The sequence below is a fragment of the Cyprinus carpio genome, chromosome A20 (genome assembly GCF_018340385.1).
Source record: "Cyprinus carpio isolate SPL01 chromosome A20, ASM1834038v1, whole genome shotgun sequence".
Lineage (NCBI taxonomy): Eukaryota > Metazoa > Chordata > Actinopteri > Cypriniformes > Cyprinidae > Cyprinus > Cyprinus carpio.
Genome location: NC_056591.1, coordinates 5,922,290 through 5,945,554, shown reverse-complemented (window position 1 = coordinate 5,945,554; position 23,265 = coordinate 5,922,290). Strand labels below are relative to the sequence as shown.

The 23,265-nt window shown below is 39.3% G+C and overlaps 1 protein-coding gene across 2 annotated transcripts; it reads right to left on the bottom strand.

Moving 5' to 3' along the window:
- Nucleotides 1-2,949: 2,949 nt before the first annotated feature.
- ylpm1 (YLP motif containing 1) lies at nucleotides 2,950-22,987 on the bottom strand. Of its 2 annotated transcripts, XM_042777461.1 has the most exons (21): nucleotides 22,210-22,987; nucleotides 20,225-20,425; nucleotides 19,887-20,084; nucleotides 19,131-19,744; nucleotides 16,922-19,042; nucleotides 16,679-16,805; nucleotides 16,426-16,582; nucleotides 16,261-16,350; nucleotides 16,019-16,181; nucleotides 15,656-15,813; nucleotides 14,960-15,114; nucleotides 14,816-14,878; nucleotides 13,966-14,085; nucleotides 13,695-13,871; nucleotides 13,463-13,546; nucleotides 13,290-13,373; nucleotides 13,105-13,185; nucleotides 5,407-5,458; nucleotides 4,072-4,196; nucleotides 3,617-3,797; nucleotides 2,950-3,282 (listed from the first exon to the last, which is right to left on the bottom strand). In XM_042777461.1, exons 1-20 carry the CDS (start codon nucleotides 22,720-22,722, stop codon nucleotides 3,651-3,653), a joined length of 5,430 nt encoding a protein of 1,809 aa, XP_042633395.1. In that variant the 5' UTR covers nucleotides 22,723-22,987; the 3' UTR covers nucleotides 2,950-3,282; nucleotides 3,617-3,650. The 2 variants fall into 2 exon arrangements, with proteins under 2 accessions (XP_042633395.1, XP_042633396.1); XM_042777462.1 differs by lacking the exon at nucleotides 2,950-3,282 and having other exon boundaries at nucleotides 3,289-3,797; nucleotides 22,273-22,987.
- Between the last annotated feature and the right edge of the window lie 278 nt (nucleotides 22,988-23,265).

Here is a 23,265-nt window from a genome sequence, read left to right as displayed (position 1 = left end):
ACAATAACTAAGAAAGAGACACCCCTCATCCATTTCTGACTGGCAAGTTACAGGCCTCCCAATGATGGCAGCGAGATTTCAGCAAGAACTGTGAGAAGTCATGACACTTCCAACTAAAACTGGAGTTATTTCGGCTGCAAGGAAAACATCTTAACATGCCAGATTTGAAGTTGAGGGAAAGAGTTCCAATAACTTCCATTTATTTTTTCCCCTCTCGCAAAAATGTATTGTATGGTCTTAAAAAGACAGCATACACACACTGTTACTTCCTTTTTGAAGAGCCTTGACAGTCACATTCACCATGGTTTTGAATTTTGGAATAAACTACAGATTTAATGCTCCTACAAAAGCAGTACAACCATTTTATTAGTTACAGGAATTTTTGGAACTACCCACAAGTTTCACTTATTCAAACAGAACATATGCAGATTGATTTCATTGTTTTAAAATCCCCTTTAAAAGTCATTAATCTAAATCTAATGTATTTCACTGCCAATATATAGAAGCAGAACAGTGTCCACTCAGATCTGATAGACAGATTTAGTCTTTGGATTGTTAAAATGTGCATGGGATACATTAAAATCATTAAAATAGCTGCCACATCAGTGAGATATAAAGCATGTAAATGCACACAAAATTCTGATAAGTCCATAAAGGTTTAAAGGACCCAGTGTTTGGTGTTGTAATGTAATGACATTCTTGATTTTGCAAACTTTGTATGGGAATGGGGGCACATCCCTCATTATTCTTAGGCTTTTTTTTTTTTTTTTTTTTTTTTTTTTTTTACACTTCCATACAGAACAATTATTTGATCTGATTGTTTCCACAAGGTTGTTTAAAAGTTTATCCTTTGGGTTTTTATTGTAAACTATTCAAAGACCTATACATCATACCAGCCCTGTTTTTTAGGTATTACAAAAGTATTACAAGCACTTCATACAAAATCATGTGAACTAAGGTCTTTTTGCGACAGCAAACAAACAATTCTATTCATGCAGGCTGTAGAGTATATTGCATTATGGAATAACAATATTGCAAAGTAATATCTCGATTAATATCTGATTAAATTTGCCCATTTAAATTCAATTAGTAAATTGTGCAGTAAGAGATTTTCTTTTGAAATAGTCTTAATTCCTCCTGTGTTTTAGAGAGGTATGTAATCAACAATTAAAATTTTCAAGGACAAGTATGTTAGTAGCAAGACAATGTAGATGTTTTTATTTATTCTCTCTCTCTCTCCATTGCAAGGGTATCAAGTCACCAACCAATGAGTCATTGTTTTGACTGGGGACTTTTTTTTTCTTTGTATATTGTAAATGATTAACACAAATTGCACAAATCCAAACACAAAAGCATGAACCATATTAATTTTGAGTATGTTTGTACTCTAGAGGAAGCAGTTGAACTTTGTGTGCATTCAATGAACAGTTCACCCAAGAATCAAAAGACACCCACACATTTTTCCTAAACCGTATGATATTCTTTCTTCTTTGCAACACTGTTTTCCTTTTGAAGTAACATACAATAGCACCAGAATAGCCCTATAAATCCTGAGTTTCTTTCAGGGTCTTCATATAAAGCTATACTGTGTAACCTTTATTTTAGGCACAGACTTCATTATTATTATTATTATTATTTTGTTTACTAAAAACTGTTGCAATGAAGACATGAGAAACTTTTTTTTAACTAAATATCACAATTTCCAAGTCCTCAAATTGGCAATAAACAAACAAAAAATTAAATCAAATTAAAAATGCAATTGTGCATCATGTTCACACTTACCTTTAATGCCATCTCATGCGCATTTAAATATTTAGCTGCTGAATGTTGCTTTATGAGCATTTAATGAACATCACGGTCGGGTGGACCACTTGATAATACAAGTGCACTAATACCCAGTGTGCATTCATTAAAGAACCCAAATAATACTGCAAAAACTAAAACCTTAGCAAATGCATCACATATTTAACCAATGAGGTTGATGTTACAATACATACAGAAACAGCCACTGTTGCTGCATATGGAGCTTTGTTATTAATAAAGCTAATTTCTTAGGCCATGTCCACATGTACACGGTTATTTTTATAAACCAAGTTTTTCCTCCTTCCGTTTAAAAAAAAAAATCTCAGTCCACATCAAAACGCAAAAGCATGCTATGAAGCACTGTCAAGAGCATGCCAAGCCAACAGGTGGCGATATAATCTCAACCGTAAAGCCATGTTGGCCAATCAGAAGCCTGAAAATGTTTCCAGTAGGTGGAGATAACAGCGCATGCTCCGATGTCACAAGCCAAAATCTCCGGTTTCGCTGTCTACATGATAACACTGCAACCGGAGTTTTTGAAAATCTTCACACTGGCAGTAGTTTTTAAAGATGTTCGGTTTCAGTGACCTGGTGCTGTGTTTGAGTGTGTACGGTTTGGCAAACCGCATAAAAAAAGCTGCGGTTTGGAAAATACCCGTGTTCGTGCTGACAGGGCCTTAGTATAAGGAGGACAGATTGTCTCTTTGTATCAAAAATCAGGCATGGAGCTCATGTTTAAACTGCAGTATTTAGATACAAAAAGGTTTTTAGGGTCACAAGTGGAATTTTACAAATATATAGAAATACAAAAGTATAATGGGAGGTTTCACAACACAAAGCTTGGGTCTAGCCAAACTCTGTACAAGTCATAAATATTTTATGCAAAATTCATGCCCATGTTTCCTGGCAACTTATTTGGCAAACCAAATAATAAGCAGGCCATTAACAACCACTGGAACAGACCTGTCATTCAATATGTTGCCACATGAGAAGCCAGTAAACTACTTTGTAAGCAAGTCATGTGTCTTGCGTCAATCTGAAGAGTTTCTTTTGAATCTTTAATTACAGCTTAGCCACCAAAGTTTCACAATTCAGCTGAACAGACAGTTTTTAAAAGCAACAAAGTGAAAAATGAGTGTATAAGGGTTCTTTATGAGACTGTTTTGTAAGCTTTATTTTGTGTGTACATGTGTGAACTACAAGATTTTTTTTTAGGGCCAATTACATTAGATCTATGGAATAAAAATAAAGAAAAGGTAACACCTACAATCAAATGCACCACTGCTACAAAACCACACATAATGCTTACGCTATTAAAATAAGATTGTAGATAAAACAAAACAAGGATTTACATTACACCAGATATTACACAAAGGCCATCACGTGTTCTGCGGGATTGACCAACAACTAAGCGCCAGTTTCTGAAGAGATGTTGCTCTTTCTTCATCAGGCAAGACACTTCAGAAATGAACTGGTGACCTGGAAAAAGACGACAGCTAGTTAAAAAGACATGAAGAGAGAATTTTAAAAATGTGTTTGTATAATGACAGTGGATCACATTTACTACTAAGAACACAGTTACTGAATAAGGGCCCAGACAATCTAAATTTTTTTCCTTCAGAAATAAATTTTGTTGGAATCTATCCCCAAAACATTTTTAAACTTAAACCATTTTAGATGTAAATGGGTAAGCTTATAGAAAACATATTCTAAAAGCAAAACAGGAATCAAAACTCATGTCTCTGGCTTTCTATCTGCATCCGCAACGACTATCAGTTGGCTAATCAAAAGATCTGAATGATTAGAAACTTACCATAAATGCTGTATAAATGTCATTACAAAATCTCCTAAAAATACTTGGTGCGGTTGAGAGCTCTCTGAGCAAGCTGGCCGCTCTCATCCGTGATTTTCTCCCAGTCTGTCTGACCGACTACAAAACCAATCGCGCGCTTTCTGTCGGCGTCCTTCTTCTCTTCGAGATCAGCCCAGCGCACCTGGAGGATCAGCAAGTTTAATGAGTGCAAAATGTTGGTTTAAATCATGACCCTCACTAAACTGAGCAAGAAAAGAAAATTCAAATCAGATCACCAACTAATGAGTCTTTTTCAGCAACAACAACAACAAAAAAATACAGACCAACTATTCAATCCTTTTCAAAAGAGGAGTTTCAATCTGCAATTCTCAAGAACATTCAAAATAAGAACTGAACAGCAGGTGACTACAAACTGCGACTGAAAGCTAATATATAAAATATGTGCAGCACATTACCCTCTTTTTGCCAGGTTCAGACATGCGACTGGCATAGTCATCGGGCAGCTGAAGGAAGTCTTCCATGCCAGACACATCAGTTTCTCGTTTTCTCTTGCCTCCACCCGCCAGACCATCCAGCTTGTCTACAAGGACAAAGCAGCATCTAAAGTCATCACCAATTCTACATCTGATAAACACTTATTTGTGTCAATGCAACTAAAACCTAGTAAATCACATAATAGTACCATCAAAGCTATTCTGTTATGATCAATAACCGTCCAAAGACATATGTATATAGTATGCAGGGTTTCCAAGGCTTTTCACACTGTGCTGGGTTAGCTGTTTTTAACCCAGCTAGAACCCATTAAACATATATACACTTTGCACATTTGTACAAACTTTCAAGTGCTCACAAACTCACTTGCTCACCAATGGATCCTCTACCATCAGAATCTAAGTCCAAACAGCTGATATAAGCATCACAATAATAGTGTCATTTAGACACTAAAAATGGAAAACTTTATGCATTTTGGCTGTTCATTTACAAGACAACAGCATTTTGGGGGCATGAAAACAAATGTTTGAAAATGAGTTTCAAAGTGCAAGTTTTTGAAAACGATACCATTATTGTCGCCGTGCAAACTACAAAAATGCAAATTAGTATTTGTAATACATGTTCAGTCTACAGGCATCCGCAAGAACTTAAACGCATGTGTGTCCAGTGTTTCTTTACAAAGTCTAAGAGACAACATTGTTTTTTTTTTTTGTTTTTTTGTTTACTGGTAAAAGCAATAAGGATAGAGTACTCGTATTTTAGCTGGAAGCAATGGTTTAATTAAAAACGTAAGGAGTCGTAAGGATTGCTTGTGGATTATTGTGATGCTGTTTGGACTCTCATTCTGATGGCACCCATTCCAAATTCGGTTCCAATGAAGAAACTTATCCAAATCTTTATTCTTTGGGTGAGCTATGTCCTTGAACTGTCTGGGAGCAAAATGAAAATGTCAAATAGCTCCAGATGATTTAAAGCAGACCTACATGATGACACGATTCTCACAGATGGACAAGCAGTTATTAAAAGAGTTCACATACTTTATGTCCAATTGTTGTTACTGACCTCAGTAATATGCAAAAAGAAATTAGGCCTGATTTAAAATTTACAATGTGAAATCTTGAAATCGAATTATGAAGGATTAATCAACCCAGGATAAAGTATTGAAAAAGATTACCTCTATAAGACGACACCAAATATTAAAAACAATTATATTAACAACAACAACCATACATAACCATATATTAAAGACAACAACTGCATACAGTGAAAACATTGCTATGAATATTTTGTGTACCCACCAAGCTTTGCCTCTGAAGTGTCCATCTCCCATTTGCTTTTCGGAAGGTATCCCTATATTACAGAGAGACACTCCAGTGGTTAATCCTCAGGTGATGAGAGAGAGAGAGGGGACAGACAGCGTGACAGAAGGAGGACAGGGACAGAATAGGGGCTGGGGAGCAATGATGATGATTTGGATGATGAGAGAATAAGCTTGAAAAAGAGATCATTAATAAGTCACAAAGGCAACAACGAGCTCTCAGCAACTGATGAACAGTCCTTACTCAGGATCAGAAAATGTCTATTGAATACAGAATTGCATGCATATTTAAATTCACTATGAAGTGTATATGAACCAAATTCCTAAAAAATGACTGCTTTATGCATTATTATAAATCACAAGGGCAAGACACATTTTTGCAGTTCAGTAACTATGGGATCAGACAAAAAGCCAACAGCACAACACACAGGAAATGCGACAAGAGTCCATTTTTAAATATCAAATTATTATTTTATGCAGCCTTTAGGAGTATTTCTCAATCCTGCCCTAATGAAATTAAGCCAACACTAGATTTTTGGATTGAGAAACACTGACCTAAAAGGAAGCTCTTTTAAACTGTGAATTTACATTCAATTACAGTTTTAGATATAAAGTACAAATCATTAAAACTCACTTAACTGAAAATGGATAACTAACTCAAATGTAAATTTGCATCGTTTAATTAAAATAAAAGGGATTAGCATTATGATACTGGCTGTTTTCACAAAAACCATGAAAATTACACAGAACTTTGGTATAAAGTCGTGGTCCACATTTTTTCCCCCCTTTTTGGATTTGGTATTAAGTATTTTTTGGGATTAAGTGTTTGTGGTATTACATGAACTAAACTCCTGTGTTTTGTTTTTTTTGAATTATATTTTCTATTGTATTGCAATTGTATTGTAAGAATTATATAAAATGTTTATTATGTTTTAATTACAATTTATGCCACAAAAGTACAGAGATCATAGCTTGCTTTGGTCAAAAACACTTTCCCACAAAGACTTGAGCTAAGTCTAGAAGAAAAATGTCTGACTTCAGCTAGATTTAGAACTAATATATACACTAGGGATGTCCCGAGCCAGTAAATAACTAATGAATAACTATTATAAAGAACTAAATGTAAGCGATTTATCTCACATGGCAACCACAATGTTCACAAAGTGTGTGTGTGTGTGAAAGAGAGAAAGAGAGAGAGCGCGAGAGAACGCATGTCATATGATACTGTAAACAGAGGCCCTACCATGGCAGAGGCTGCCAAATTTCTTTAACGCACCCTTCAGTTTACAATATTAGTTGATGCATTAACTAACATGAACTGAGCAATACTTTGTTGCAGTATACAGTATGTATGATTGTCTTTGATATTTTCTTTCACACCTTTTCTGTTCATATTCTACATCAAACATTTCTTTTACCAGGTCACAACTTATTATTTATTATTTTTACATTTTTCATAAAATAAGTCTCTTAAGCCCCTTTCATACTGCGATTCCGGCAAATACACGGGTAATGTGTCCTGGCATTTGTACCTGGGTCGCTAGATTTTGCACTTTCACACTGCCAGTGATTACCCGGAATATGTGCGCGCGTTCAGACACAACCCGTAAAGGTCCCGTAAAGACACGTGATATCAGGGTGTGACGTGTAATGTAAGAGTCGAAAACGCTAGACACGTTAACTTTCACTTAAGCTGGTGAACGATCTCAGCTTCAGTGTGGAAAGAGAGGAACTAACTGATCTCTGCTTCGTTACAGTTTGCACATATTTTTTCGTCGCGAATGTTGATCTGCCTTCAAAACACCTGGGAAAAGAGTCGCGCGTCATCACTATGACACGGCATTAGTTCTGGCTTTTGTTCACACAGCGCACCTTCCGGGACTGAACCCGGCAATGTTACTAGGTCCCCGACCTGGGTTCAATCCCGGAATCAATCCCGGGACGTGTTTGCTTTCACACAGAAGTCGACCCGGCAATGTTCCGGCAATTTACCGGGTCCGACGTGCAGTGTGAAAGGGGCTTTAGGTACCTTTCAGACAAAGCAAATAATGCTTTTCCTTGTATGAAATTTCCAATGTCGGGCACTGTTTAAAGAAGCATTTCTTACAACAAGCAAGAGATAATCCATTACATTGTTTCTGAGTTTGCTTTAAAACTGTGTACTATGTAAACGCCTTCAAACCTTATTTTTAACATTGTTTGTTCTTTTTTTGTCTAAATCAGGGGACATAAAGTGGAGTGTCTTCAACAAAGAACACAAGGAGCAGTCTCAGATGCCATACTCCTTAACAGTATGTTGGAGATGGCAGGAGCAGGGTCCTGTGATTCATCAGACCAAGCAAACTTCTGCCATTGCTTCATGGTCCAGTACTGACACTCATGTGCCCATTGTAGACACTTTGTGTTGCAGGACCGCTTCTTCCCTCAAGCTATCAGACTGCTGAACTGCAAAAGATACTGTACTATACAGTCAATGCAGACTAAACACATGATGTGTGTACTGTGAATATCTGTGCTACTGCCCTACCATCAATCTCTTTGTGTAATGTGTATTGTTATATACGTATATCATACATGTTGTATACTCTTTGATTCTGCTGTCAGCACTTTTTTAATTGCCAAAGAAACAATACAGAAGCATGCACAAATGTAATGCAAAATAAATAAAAACAATGATGCGAAGTTTCATAGTAAAGTATGATAGACCTCACATTTCAGCCTTTAAATATTTTTTTTTAAGAAAAGGATGCATCAAAATGATACATTATAGGCATTTGATCTGCTCCATAAATAATTCTACATAGGCTACCTTATTCACTTAAGTGTTGAGATTTTAAGAATGCACAGTAGTTTGTTTTTCATACCGGTTAAGAATTACAACAAACATTGGGTCCAATTTTTGCATGGGTATGAATAAAAACGGCAGACAGACTGAATAAAAGCATAACTCCACTGTCTGACAGCAGGTGGCGCTTATGGAACAGCAGAAATTGAGCTGTTTCCACGGTAACCTCTCTACACAAAGCATAGAGATCAGAATACTCTCCAATTCTTTATAATTATATAATTGTACCTCTAATGAGATATTTGAAAATGATCAAAATCATGTAAGCTCAAGTATTAAAATATATGTATAAAAATTAATAAACACTAGAGCACGACCGATATGGGTTTTTTGGGGCCAATACCGATATTAGGGAGCAAAACAGGCAGATATATATAAAAATATATATCAGCCGATATTCTTTTTGTATATTACAGTACAGTCCCAGTCAAAAGTTTGGACACTTTCCCATTCGTGTGTCCAAACATTTGACTCGTACTATATATAGAATACATTATATACATAAAAAATATATACATAAACATTTTTTTGCAATGATCACTCAAATGTGGTGATCAAACACTTATAATGACGTGACAGAGATATGTAATGGAGGCAGGGCATTTAACAATTTAACAAAAAACATTATTATCCTAAATGAGTCTGACATCAGTGCTCTGAACAGTAAAGCTGAAGTTTATTCAACTTTAATTCAATAAAACTCCATTCAACTTTATTCTGTTGTCACTTTGGAACATTCATTCATGGATTTGAGCTGTCTTAAAACACAGACAAAACTTACTAGATAAGCGTAACATAATATACCTCTGTAAATAAATACCATATAAATTCACGTCTCACACACTCTAATGTCCTTTGAATGTAACGTGTACAACGTTCCTTGGAACTGGAATCATGGCGGAATTTCATGTGAAGTCCACTACGCAGGGGACTTGTGGTCGAATAAGACAATGCTTGAATGCTGCCTGAACAAGAGACCTCCTTACTGAAGTGAAAGTGTTGACTGGTGTCACTATCTCGTGAACGTGCCGGCGGATCTCCACCAAAATCGGGGAATCCCTTCAGCACCGGTGCCCTCTCGAACGCCACCCTCCGCATGTCAGTAGCCCCCTGGGATCACGAGATCGGTTGGCGCCGGACCGCAAATTTAACCACCCGTAACTCCTGAACCCTGGGGACTATCGACGCGAGGGTGGTCTCATTCGAAAGAGAGCCTCTAGATGTACACTCGATTCATGTTCGAGAGGGTACCTTGGGCTGAAGGGATCCCCAAATATTTGGTGCGGATTCGCCACGCCGTTACGGAGATATGGCCGTTCAAAGTTTCAATGGTTTTCCATAGACTTTAAAGTGTTTCATCCAGGTCACCAGTAGCAAACAATGGAGCACGCTCTGCTGGACAAACCAAGTAATTACACAATTTCAAGCATTTTATCTGCATTATGTGTTCTGTAAAAAAAAAAGTTCATATCGGCGGCATATTCGCCGATACATCGGCAACAGGCTCATATCGGTCGGGCTCTATTAAACACGCTAGTAATGCAAGTAAGACACGTATGCGCAGTAAAGCATTAACCAAGTTACGGCGCATGCGTTTTAAGACATGCGTTATGTCAAAATTACCATTTTTATTTGTTAATGTTTCTATTACTGTTTGTATACTGCTCTTGAGCATTAATAAAAAAATTCATGATGCGGATCAGGGGCACAAAAATCATGATCGGGACATCCCTAATATACACTATTTATATCACTATAAAAATACATAATTATACAAATAAATACTTTTTAAAAAAGTTGTTGCAACTTCCAACCAATTATGACCGTTTGAAGCCATAAATATACACTCCTTGATAAGAGTATGAACACTCAAAACAATTTATCAAGTAATGATTGTATGAGGGGTCATAAGATCATAATTACATCATAGTTTACACCAGGTCATAGTTGCCTCAGTACCATAAACATAGAATTCAAATCATTCAATAAAAGAAAGAAATGCTAACAAACGCTGCATGTTTTTTAAAGATTTGAATTAATGTTATGAGACATTGAACTGAACAGCCAGGATGTTAGAGTTCTAGTGGGGCAGCCGTGGCCTAATGGTTAGAGAGTCAAACTTGTAACCCAAAGGCTGTGGGTTTGATTTTCAGTACCAGCAGGGATTGTAGGTGGTGGTAGTGAATATACAGCACACTCTTCCACCCTTGAGCAAGGCACCGAACCTTGCACAGCAAAAATGGTTGCCCACACCTCTGGGTACCTGGATGGGTTAAAGGGTTAGTTCTCACAAAAATGAAAATTCATCCATGCTTTACTCACCCTCTAAGCATCTGACTAGGTGTATGTGACTTTGTGGCAAAAAAAAAAAAAGTGTTTATTACATTTGAAAACTGAATATTTATCTTACAAAATGCATGGATTCGCTACAGTGGGCCTTTATTCACACCCCGGAGCCATGTGAGGGACGTTTTATTACAGATGCGCGCACTATTTCACGTCTCCTGAACTGTTGACAACAAACAACCACTTACCCCCATTGAAAGGCTTGGAAGAGCAAGGACAATTTTTAATATAACTCAGATTGGATTCGTCTGAAAGATGAAAGTTACATACACCTAGGATGCTTTGAAGCGGAGTAAAACATGGACAAATTTTTATTTTTTGGGTGAACTAACCCTTTCAATGCAGAGCACAAATTCCAAGTATGGTTTACCATACTTGACCACGTCACTTCACTTAGTGCTTCATCTTAATTAGTCTCTAACATACAAGGTGTTCATTAAAATCTATAAATATTTAAAATATATAATGCACGTTTCTCTAATAAGTAAGGAGTACTGAAAATAGCACTGAAATACCCTAACTTAAAATCGAACAAAAATCATAAATTATGAAAATAAATTATGGAAAAAGTAATGGTAATTGAAAATCTTGCATTTTGAATCAGGCTTCATTCAGACGTCACTGTTAGCCATATTCTGAAATCCTCACCCTTTCCACTTCACAGTGCATAAAAAAAGGCTAGTTTACAAAGTCTTGTCAGCTTAATTTTAGCAAGCCTTAAAAAACAAAAAGGTTCACAAAGCTGGATGTGCAAACATTATGGACAGAATTATTTGTCTTGAAAATTACTATGTGCAAAGGGATACATTGTCAAAATGCTTAAGTTTGCATGTACCTTTTCTAAACAAATGTAAATTCACATAAACTTACGTGCCGTGAGTCATGCTCACTACTAAAACAGTTAGAAAGGCTTAATTTTCACAATTTGGCCACCATTCACTTCAATTGTTCTTTAACCCCCCGAAATGTACCATTTTTAATGCCAAGACTAACCTTCATTCTGTTAAAGTTCAAGTTGATGCATCATGTAAGAGTTTCTCGCTTTCTTACAATATTCCATCTATATCTACTGCATTGCACTGTTACTAAAAATGTGTTACTATACAATCTGACTGTAATTCCAACTCATTCATCTTATGTTAAGATAGCAATGATAACAAAAAAATAGCCTTTGATAATTCTGATTGATTTCTGATTGAAATTCTGACGGCTTTTATAAACACTAGACAGGTTTTTTTTCTTGCAAGATGATTATTTGGTTAAGATCTTCACACATCAACCAAAAAGTTTAATTCCATAAGTAGCTTTACTGAATTAATGGCTCTATTGTGAGAGCTGTTTTAATATAAGCCACAAAGAAAATACTTGTGCAGAGAACTTTTCAGGAAGCCTTGCATTCAAATTCAAGTCCGACAATACAAAGTCTGTATTAGGAATTCGACCAACATCAAGCAAGACATACAGTATTGGTGTGTTTATGTGTGAATATCATACTAATATTAAGGCTGTTTAATAATTGGCTAAATAAAATGAGATGCAGACAGAATGGCTATGTCAAGGGACATTCTTGCATCCACCTGTAAGCCAGCAAGCAAAAGCGGTCTAAATGACCCTAACCCTAAAGGGGGTTGCACACCGGATGAGAAGTGCAGCGCTGTGCCACGTCTTTATATTCGAGCACACTGTTTTCAATGAGTGTATGCACACCGGCGCTACTATGTTCGTTCTTGAAATGAACATATGCCTGTTTGGAGATTAGATTAACTGACTGCCGTCTCGAACTGAACACGACCCATCCAGTGTGCGATACCTGCGAGTTGTCCTGGACACGGCGCTGCACTGTGATTCTCGTCCGGTGTGCGACCCCCTTAAACTGTAACTATAATCCTAAAGAGCAATATATTTGACAAATATTTCAGCTTGTATTTTGCAATTATTAAAGCTTAGCTTCAATTTTACTAAATGTACAAACTCAAGAGATCGGTTCTGCCTGCGACCTTAAAAGTCATTGCCAATTCTTCTTCTTAATCTCAATATACAGTATTGGGAGTAAAATAATTCAATTTTAATTAGCTAAAATGGTGTGGTTCCATAAACCAATAGTAAATATGAACATTTGAAAGGATAAATGCTTAGAGAGATAAATGAGAGCTTCTCCATTATGGATGCAATAAGAACCTCAATGCCATTAGTGAGATAACGTTATGTTTGCTGTTGCCAATATATTCGCTTGTAAAAGCATTTAATAATCCATATTAAGAATATGGATTGCAATTATGCCAAATATCCCAAGAGATCCCATGCCTCAAGAATATTCTTTATCTCATCTGTGTCAACTTGGATTGGGAAAGAGTATCCTGTAAAGTTGATGCATGGTAAGGGATTCTTACCTTGTTTGTTGCAAAACTGCATCACGTTTAAAGCAACTACAAAATCACAGTTTCCATTATTGTATAAAAGAAGCATGCATGAAAAGAGAGGTCCTACCAGATCCGTCTCGTCGTCATCTTCCTGTTTCACTTCAGCTTTTGGTTCTTCTTCAGATGGGTTGAAGTCTTCCATCTCCACCTATCACAAAAGCAGTTTGAGTTACTATGAGAAGGAAAGCATAAAGAAAAATATATATATATTTCTTTAATAAACAAACCAACAGGTGTGATCAAGACACTTACATCTTCAATCGCCGCGTCCTGCAGTAGAGACCTGATATCTAGTCGTACCATATGAGGCGGTGCAGCTTCCCAGCCACTGGCCAGCTGCGTGCAACACATTATTAGCCAGGCTTATGAACAGCTGTCGTCACAAAATTCTGATGAAACGGCAGTTTTCAAGTTAAAGAAATTACCTTTGTAATATCCTTTAGTGTTCGTGAATGTATGTTTCTCTTTGCACATGTTTGGTGATCAGTAGTGATTTCAGCCAAGTACACCTGAGAATAAAAAAAACAACAACAAAAAAAACAAAGTTATAGCACAGTGAGACAGGGTTAAAAAGTATAAAACTGCACTACAGATACAACTAGCCTTTCCATTCATTCCTAGCAACTTAAATTTACATTAAACACCAGTGAAGCTCACCTCAAACCCTTTAGTCTTAGCAGCACTCCAGAATTGGTCAAAGTACTTCACTTTATCATTAATGGCATCCAGGATTATGAAGGGAAAAAATCCATCATCCAGTGTTTTCTTGAACGTCTTCAACATGCTGCTTCGATACGTATCTTCCATCTCTGGCTCATATTCATATTCAAGAACCTGATGAAGATGGTCAGAAAGATTTGCATGATCAGTTGGGGGAACTGAGTTGATTTTTCATTAGAAAGGAATGACGAACAGATTAATTCAAAACCTTGTTCTTGACACGCTTCCCGGTATCAGGGTCCTTCTCAACTTTTTCCACTTCAGTCATGAAATAGTCATCCAGACCGAGAACTCTAGGTGGCGCACCACCACATTCAACTTCTTTATCCTATATCAACAAAGACAAGTTTACTTAATGGATGAACCGGTGAATGGATGAAAAAAAAGAAACCAGAAAACCTTACATTAGCAAAAGTCTTATTTTATGCCTTTTTTTGTTATATGAAGTCTCTTTGGCTCAAAATATCTCATATGGCTCAAAATATGATGTCATATTGCTCAGGCCCCAGCCTCAGCCAGTTGCACGCTGTTTTCCATTTTCTCTGTGCTCGAGCAGACAAACAATGTCTCGTAAGCAGTGCAGTTGGATATAAAGGTGAACATAAGAGTCTTCATTTTCTTCCAATGTGAAAGCCACTGAGGACGCAGTGGATGAGTTTGGTTTCCGAGAGAGGGGTGGGGTGAGCAGTAGCTCATTATCATTTAAAGACACATGCACTAAATGTTTCTGACAAAGTAAAAAGTGTGTTGTTTTACAGGAACATTTAGGAACTTTAAAGTATTTTGCAGACATTTAATAAAGACCCTAAAGATTCATACCAACTTGTGGAAAATGGGCATCCGATGTCCCCTTTAATAACATTTCAAGACATTAAAGCAACTCCCTCATCCACCCTCAAGACTGAGGTGTGTTTCTACAAGAGCATATATCAAGTTCACCATCAGGACCAGCTGAGGCCAACAGGCCAAGTGCATTTACAAACTATGTTTGAGAAAAAATAAAACCACATCAAAGTTAAGCTTAGCAGCAAATATGGAGACAAAACAAAAAATATTACCCTAATAAGTTTTGCGACATGACTTTTGCCGCTTCCAGGTAATCCACGCATGATGACCACAATCTGAAAAGAAAGACAACTGAGCATGGAATTCAGAAGATGATTTAGAAGAAGATTCTGAAGGAGAAGAAAACTGTGGTATACCCTGTCAGGCCGAGTCATTCGACCTGGGGGTTTGAGGATGTCCTCAGCATTCTTTGTCTCTGGTTTCTTCTCCACACGAGGGGGAGCAACAGGAGCAGAAGGGGGCAGTGATGTGGGTGGTGGAGGGCGCTCATCTGGATAACTCCTCCGATCACCTGGGTACGAGATACAGGCACCTTACAACTCAACCTCAACTTTTCAAGCTTAGCAATTACTCAGTTATTTATGGTAAACTGCCTTCACATTTGAAATGGCTTGTGTAACAGGATCTTTAGAGGTGTGCAATTTCTATTCCACTAGCCTTTCGTTGGACAAACGAATATTCTCAACCCAAAGTCACAATGTTAGCTAAGCCAATGTTGCTACTGAGTTGGCCATGTTGTTCAAACCAACAGAGATCATTTGATTAAGCGATGTTGATGTGTGCAAACTGTGCACATACCCATTTAGATGCATGTTTTCCATGTCTCCTTAATCAAACACTTCTGATTCAGATTATCATCTCATTAGTAGAGTCTCCAAGACCTGAATTGGGTGTCTCAGACAAAGGAGAGATGCAAAATGTGCAGTGTTGGGGGGCCTCCAGGAACGTGGTTGGGAACCACTGGATTAAGCCATAATGAGATCACCAATGGATTTCTTACAGATGCCTTATCATTAAACATGGACAGATGCAATCTTTTAAATTTCACTTACTACCATAGCTTGAGGATCCATGGTCATAATGCTCAAGATTCCTTTCATATGAAGACCTGTCATAGCTTGGTCGGTTATAAACCTCACGATCCCTGCTTGAGCGGCTTGGATGATCTCTTTCTCTGTCTCTGTGTACTGGACGAGGCCCAAGTGGTGGTCTAAACCATATATACAAAAAAAATAAATCATCAAAACAACCTTCCAAATATATATTTCCACACTTTCTTCCAGTCCAACTTGGTGTGCTTCACAGTCATTTTGATGTAGGTAATGAAATGTTTAACATTAAATGAACAAATATTGGCATAATATACATAAAACTCACAACATATGCAACTGTGAAGGATGTAGGAAGTACCCTACCGTTCTTCTCGCAGGTAACGGTCCCTTTCATATCGGTCTCTCTCATAATCCAGAGATGGCTTCTCTCTGTATGGATCTCTCTCCCAGTCCCTGTCATAATCTCTGGCACCACCATATGGGTCACTTCTTCTGTCATAGTACGGGTCTCTGTGGCCAAGCAGTTCTAATCAAGCAGTTCAACACAGATATGAATTAAAATAAACCAAAACAGTGTTCTTTCAAATTAAAAGAACAGAACCAACCTTTCTCATAAAGTCGCTCAGATGGCGGTGGAGTAGGCCTCAAAACAATCCTCTCTCCATAAGAAATCCTTTCCACTGTGGTACCAACATCTGATGAACAAAAAAAAATGTTGTTTGTCCATATTTAAAATCACATCAGTTACCACAGGTAGAACATATACTGACCTCGGCCATGCCCATAGTCCACTGTTTTAGCAATGAATGTGGCTGTAGGAGCAGGTGCTGAAGAAGAATGAAGGAAGCCTGCAGACTGATTTGAAGGGGGCAAACCAGCTTCCAAAGGTTGACTAGTCTGTCCGGTTTCTGACAATAAATTGGTAGCCTTTAAGAAAAACAAAATGGTCAAGCAATACTATTGCAATACTGGAAATTAGTTTCTGAATCAAAGAGTGCCATTTGAAACTCAAGGTTGGCATACCTGCAGGGCACTTTTAACCTCAGGTGGAATTTCCAACCCAAGAATTCCAGGGGGAAGTTCTGGAGGTAACCCAGCTGACTCTGGGTTTGATGCTTCTCCCAAAACCATCTTGCTTTCCTGGAGTTCTCTATGAGCAAACACGTTGCCCAAGTTAATATTTTAACTTATGACATATCAGCTAGTTGGACTGTATGACATAAAAGTTTTTTTAAATAAGGACATACTGCTGGCAATTGTTTCTACCTTATCATTTTCAGCTCCTGGGCAGCTTTGAGAATGATCTCATGCTGCCTTTGAGAAAGAGCAAGTACGGTTTTAGTATCACTAGGTGATGACTGCTCAAGTGGAGGATCAAGGGCTTGAGATGCAGGCAGGCCAGCTAGCGGCTCTGGATTGTGTTCATAATGGGGCTCCATTTCATTGACTGGATGAGCGTAAGCTCTCTCTGGTGGGGGTGGAGGAGGGATCCTTTCCCAATCAGAATGAGAGTGATAAGGAGGCTCCCGATCACGTTCTTGAAAAGGTAGATCATCAGCATAAGGTGGTCCTCTCCGTTCCTCTCTATACCGATTCTCATCATCATATGGGAATGACCTTTCTCTTTCCTCCAACCAGTGATCCTCTCTAATGTGCTCTGGGGGACGACGCGGTGGATAGTCTCTGTCAGGCTGCTCCCTGCCCCATTCCTCACGAGAACCATAATACTCATCGTCTTGTTCATAATCTTCATGATATTCATGGGTTGGCCTTCTGTACGCATCATCCTCTGCTTCATAAGGGTATTCCTCTTCATAATTTCCTTCTTCATGAGGTGGTTGGCCATGCCACCTCCCCCTTGGCAGTGTGGGCCTCATCGGAGGTCTTTGAATCTCTCTGTCCATTTCATGGGGAGGTAAAGGAGGACGTCTCAGCCCCCTCCCACGAGGATGAGTCCATCCAGGTTCTCTGTCCATTTCTTCTTCATATCCAAGGGGTCCAGCTGGTTCCCTTGCCAAGATTTCATGAGGAGGTGGTGGCCGTCTAATGTCTCGCTCCATCATGTCATGGCGGGGTGGTGGTCCCCATGGGCCTATACCACGTCTGAACCGTGGGCCCATTACCCCACGTGGTCCCATGTGAGGAGGTCCATGTGGGAGACCAGGAGGAGGGGGGCGTCTTGGACCATGAAGCATAAATCGAGGATGGAATGGGGGTCTTCTGGGGGCACCTTGAGGAAAAGGAGGTCTAACATGCATTGGAGGTCTTCTCTCTGTCCAGTATGGATCTTCTTCCTCCCAGTATTCCTGTGGTTCTTCTTCCCAGTGTTCATCTGGATGAGTGCTCTCTGGGTGCTCCCTGTGACCCACTGGAGGTCTTCTCTCTATAGGTTTTTCATAGTACTCTTCTGGGAAATGTTCCTCCTCTGGATGCCACATCTCATGGGGTGCTTCCTGGTCATCCATTTCTCCAGGACCTTCTAAAGAGGAGTCTCTCCAAGCCGAATCCTGGTCCTCTCCGTGTGTTATGGCATCTGGTTGCTGATGGTCATAGGGATCCTCTGGCATAATCTCTCTCTGACAGCTGGGATCAGCCATTGGTCCTCCGTACTGTCCTCGACCACGTGCACGGCCCCTGCCTCTGAGAGGCAATGGCCCTTGGCCCCTTCCCCTTCCTGTGGTTACCTGTGGTGGGCCTGTCTGATTCATCACATGTGGCCCCCTAGGAGCCTCCTTAGGAGTATCAGGTTTAAACTTATCATTTTGAGGAGGCTTTGCTTGTTGTGGTGGCCCATTAGTAACATTGTTGGTTTTAGAAGGTTGTGAGCTAGACTTCTGAGAGTTTTTGTTGGTGGTGTTTGGACTTTCTGTAGGTAAGACTGGTTTAGAAGCATCTTCTTTTAACTTATCCTGCTTTGCAGTATCAGCTATGGTATTGTCAGATGTATTATCCTGAGTTTGGGGAATGGGTCCACTCTGAATAAAAAATCCATCTGCTGAGTCCAAGATGTCATCTGTCAGTGACGGACCAGTTGAAGCACCATCTTTTTTGTTATTTTGATCTAGGGTATTTTTGTTTTTTTCTGGGCCCATTTGAGATGGAGCAACTGGTGGTGCATCGGGTTTTGCTGATTGTTGCTTTGTTTGAACGCTAGGGACAGGACTGGATTGCCCTCCATACCCTGGTTGTTGAGGAGGTACAGGGGGTCTTTCAAATCGTGTAGGTGCATTCTGCCTAGGGGGGTTCTCAGGTCTTGCTGGAGCCCCAGGGTAAGGAGGAATACCTCTGGGAGGTCGGTTAAATCGCTGACCAGTGTCAAATCTAGGTGGTGCACTAAACCGGTGCTGGGGTGGCTGTTCAAACCGAGGGCCTCTGGGACCTTCAAACCTGAAAAATAAAATAAAAAACAAATCAGTAACCCAGCTCCAGAAAAATGTGCTAATAATGTGTGCAATCCTTGTTCTATATGCATTACCTTGGGCCATCAAATCTTCCATGAGGCCCAGGAGGTCCATGAGGCCCAGGAGGTCCTGTAGGCCCACGAGGCCCAGGAGGTCCTGGAGGCCCAGGAGGACGAACCCCTGGTCCAGGTGGTCCAGCAGTTTTACCTGTTTCAGGGACAGAATCTGAACTAGAAGATGAGAAACGTTGTACAGGTGATGGCCCCTGTGGAATAACCGGCCCAGAAGGTGGCGGGGCCTGTGGTGAAGGTCCTGGCATGGCATCCCTGTTAACTGGTGGAGGCATAGATGGAAGCCCTGGGCTGGCTAAATGCATGTTTCCATCTGGTCCAGGGAGTCGATTTTGCCCATATGGTCCCATCATGCCCCCATACGAAGAAGCTGTACCATACTGATGCTGCATAGCTCTTAGAGTTGTGACTCTCTCTTGCAGATGCGCTGAAGTTGAATTCATTTGCTCTTGCCATTGTCTCCACTGGGCTTCGTAATCATGTAGCTGGTCTTTGTGTGGGTATGTCTGAAACTGTTCTAACCACAAATTAAAGTGCCTGTCCCACTCTTGGTACAAGGGAGCAAATCGCTGTTGCTGCATTTCATAGTGCTGCAATTGCATCTCCAAGGGCATTGTCTGGTGGATATAATTAAACAATCATAATAAAATTATATTGTTACTTTGTTACATTTTTCTTATGTTTCTGCTCTAGATATCTTAGAAATTCTGCTCTGCTCTAATATTTTCAGAGCTAACAATATAAGACAAGAAATTGTACCTGGAGATGAGCTGGCTGTTGAATAAGCTGTTGGTACTGTTGCAGGACCTGCTGTAGTTGAGCATGCTCTTGCATCAGTGCCTGGTACTGAATGCTGGCCCTTTGATGCTGCACATGCTGCCAATGGGCAGCTGCCGCCTGCAGCTGTTGAAGACGTGCTGCTTCAGCTGGGTCTCCTGTATCAGCGATGCCACTGGGCTGTGGTGAATATCAGTAATCAATTAAATACAAGTGATCAATTGATACAGTACCACATTTTTGAAGACACAGAACAGGTTAAATAAATATATACACACAATGCATGATCAAAACACGATATTTTACTCAGAAAAAATTACTTTTGACTCGTCTGGTGGTGGGGGAGGAGGGGGTTCCTCTTTGGGAGGTGGGGGAGGAGGGGTGCTCTTTGGGGGTTCAATTGGAGGTGGTGGAGCAGGAGCATTGTTTCCAATAGATGAACTTTGATTTTGCTTCGCCTTCTCGTTTTTCAGCTTTTGCAAATTTTGACGATGCTGCTGATACCAATATTCCTGCTGCTCCTGTACACAATAAATACAAATGTAACATTTGACTAACCATAGTCCTTGGTGTGAATTTAAAGTTAATATGTACTTAAAGAAAATATTTAACCAAAAATAAAACTTTGCTGAAAATTTACTCTCAGGCCATCTAGGATGTAGATGAGTTTGTTTCGTCATCAGAACAGATTTAGCATTACATCACTTTCTCACCAGTGGATCCTTTGCAGTGAATGGGTGCCGTCAGAATGAGAGTCCAAACAGCTGATAAAAACATCACAATATTCCACAAGTAATCCACACCACTCCAATCCATCAATTAATGTGCAAACCAACTGCAGGTTTTACCAAACAAATCTGTCACTATTAAGAAGTTTAACTTGAAACAATTGCTCACATTTTAGCCAAAAACAACTGTTTAAATTTAATAAAGTGTTAATGAAAAAGTTATTGGTTTGGATAATTGTGATGTTTTTATCAGCTGTTTGGACTCTTACGGCACCCATTCACTGCAGAGGATCCATTAATGAGCAAGTTAAATGTCTTCTGGTGAACAAAAACTCATTTACAACTTTTATGGCCAATAGGGTGACAAAATTTTCAGCAAATTTTCATTTTTGAAAACTTTTTGGACTTTGGGAAACTGTCAAACTATTTCAATAACACACAGCACCATAGGATAACGTTTGTCAAGCAAGAAGTTTGGGAGGGTTTCAAGAAAAAAAAAAAAAAAAACGCTCTCATCCAAAAAGAAACTCCAGCATATTTATTTGCTAGACATGACTGAAACTTTTAACTGGACTGGGTTTAGTGGTCAGATGAAGCTAAAATAAAAATACCAAATAGATTTTAGCAGCAAACACTCAAGATGGGTTTGGTGCACACAGGGATAAAAAAGTACGCTGTGTGTACAATGAAATATACTGCTGGATCTTTAATGTTGTGGGCCTATTTTTCTGCTGGAGATCCTGGATATCTTGTTCAGATAGATATGATAAGGATTCTATAAAATACCAATGGATAAAAAAATTTAAACTGACTGTACATTCTTGAAATCTTATAATAGGCCATGGTTGGTTCTTGCAACAGGACAATGATCCACAAAAAAACATCAAAATCAACAACAAAAAAAGGGTCACTGAGAACAAAAATAAAACTTTTATTTGTATCCAACTAAATCATGTTGTTTCACTAAATATTTAGTTTTAATGTTTTTATAAAATTATTGTGCACCCATGATTTTTCTAGAATAACTTTTGCTGCTGAATTATCCACTATCCTAGTTTATAGTAGTATTTTTTTGTCATAGATTATTTTTTTTCAGTTGTCTAGATTTAGCAAATAGTGTTTAACACACACAAGAGTGATGATCACGTCAACCCACAGAAGTACAGAAATTCTATTTTGATTTTTAAAAAAAACAAACAAACAAAAAAACAACAACTGTGTGCTGGTATCGGATCGGAATTGGCCGATACTCAATTTTTGGTATCGGATTGGATCGGTTCTGAACAAATTGTATTGTTGCATCTCTAATATTTACCAAGGGTATGAACAATTTTTGTTTGATTTTTTTTTCCTGTATGATTAAAAAAAATGCTATTAAAAAATGGTGTATGATATACCACACCGCAGAACATGACATTAATTTTAGAAATTAACGACTTTTATACAATTAATTTATTAATATGGTAATCAATGTACTATGGTAATCTACACGAGCTGGAAATGTAATATGCTGTATAAAGTGCCTGTATTATCGAAACAATATGAGATTAATATTAAAGCATGCCACAGAAGCTTGCCTGCAGAGACATCGACGAAAAGTCGGGCTTTTCATCCGCCACCGACGCACTGGCATCGCTAACCTTTGGTGCTGGAGCGGGGCTCTTCACTGCAGGCGACGGGGATGAAGGAGGCTCGGGAGCTGGAGGTTTCGCTTCTGGAGGCGGAGGCTGAGGCTGAGGGGGGCCAGTGGGACCTCTTAGAGTGGATGGGTCTTGAAAACTGGCGGGGGGAGCGGTGTGCCAGTACGGAGGCCCGCTGCTGCTGCTGCTGGCGGTGGCTGTGTTGCCGGAGTGATGCAGCACCGACTGCAGCTGCTTCAGGTGGAGCTGCTGCAACTGCTGCATTTGTTGCAAATGCTGTTCTTGTAAACTAGAGAAATTAGACGACGCTGTAAGAGACGGGGCGCCATATCCTCCAAATCCTTCTCCTGCTGCTGCTGGAGGCTGAGGTCCCCTAAACTGATGAGGCCGCGGGCCGAAGTGTGGAGGAGGCTGGTGTCCACCTCCGTAAGCGCCCCAGGAGGGATGCATGCTGAACCGAGACACTGCGGGCCAGGCGAGGCCTAGCCGCCTGTTCGCATAAAGCCGGCTACTCCGTAACTATCGTTAGTACTGTTTGCAGATATGGTCGCAGGCTCTAACTATCATACAAAAGCTTAAAGAAAAAAAAATATTTATCTTTACAGAGGTGCAACACATAAGATGTTTAAATTCATATTATTGTCTCAACGCTGTTTCTTCGACGAGCCTGCACGCGTGCCCGCCTACGTCTGAGCGTCACCATGATGCTTACTTTGCGTATCACGTCATCGCATTCCTTTTACTCTTCCGCATGAAAGACGGGCGCATTAGCGCCACCTGTTGCACTGGTTCAGCGATTCAGGTCAATACTCTTTTTTTTCTCAAGCAGAATTTTATTCTTCAAATTTGAAGTAATGCATTTAAAACACACACACACACACACAACACACACACACACACACACACACACACACACACACACACACACACACACACACATATATATTTGTCAATGAAAACCAAAAGAAAAAGAAAAAAGCCATGAGTAGAGAA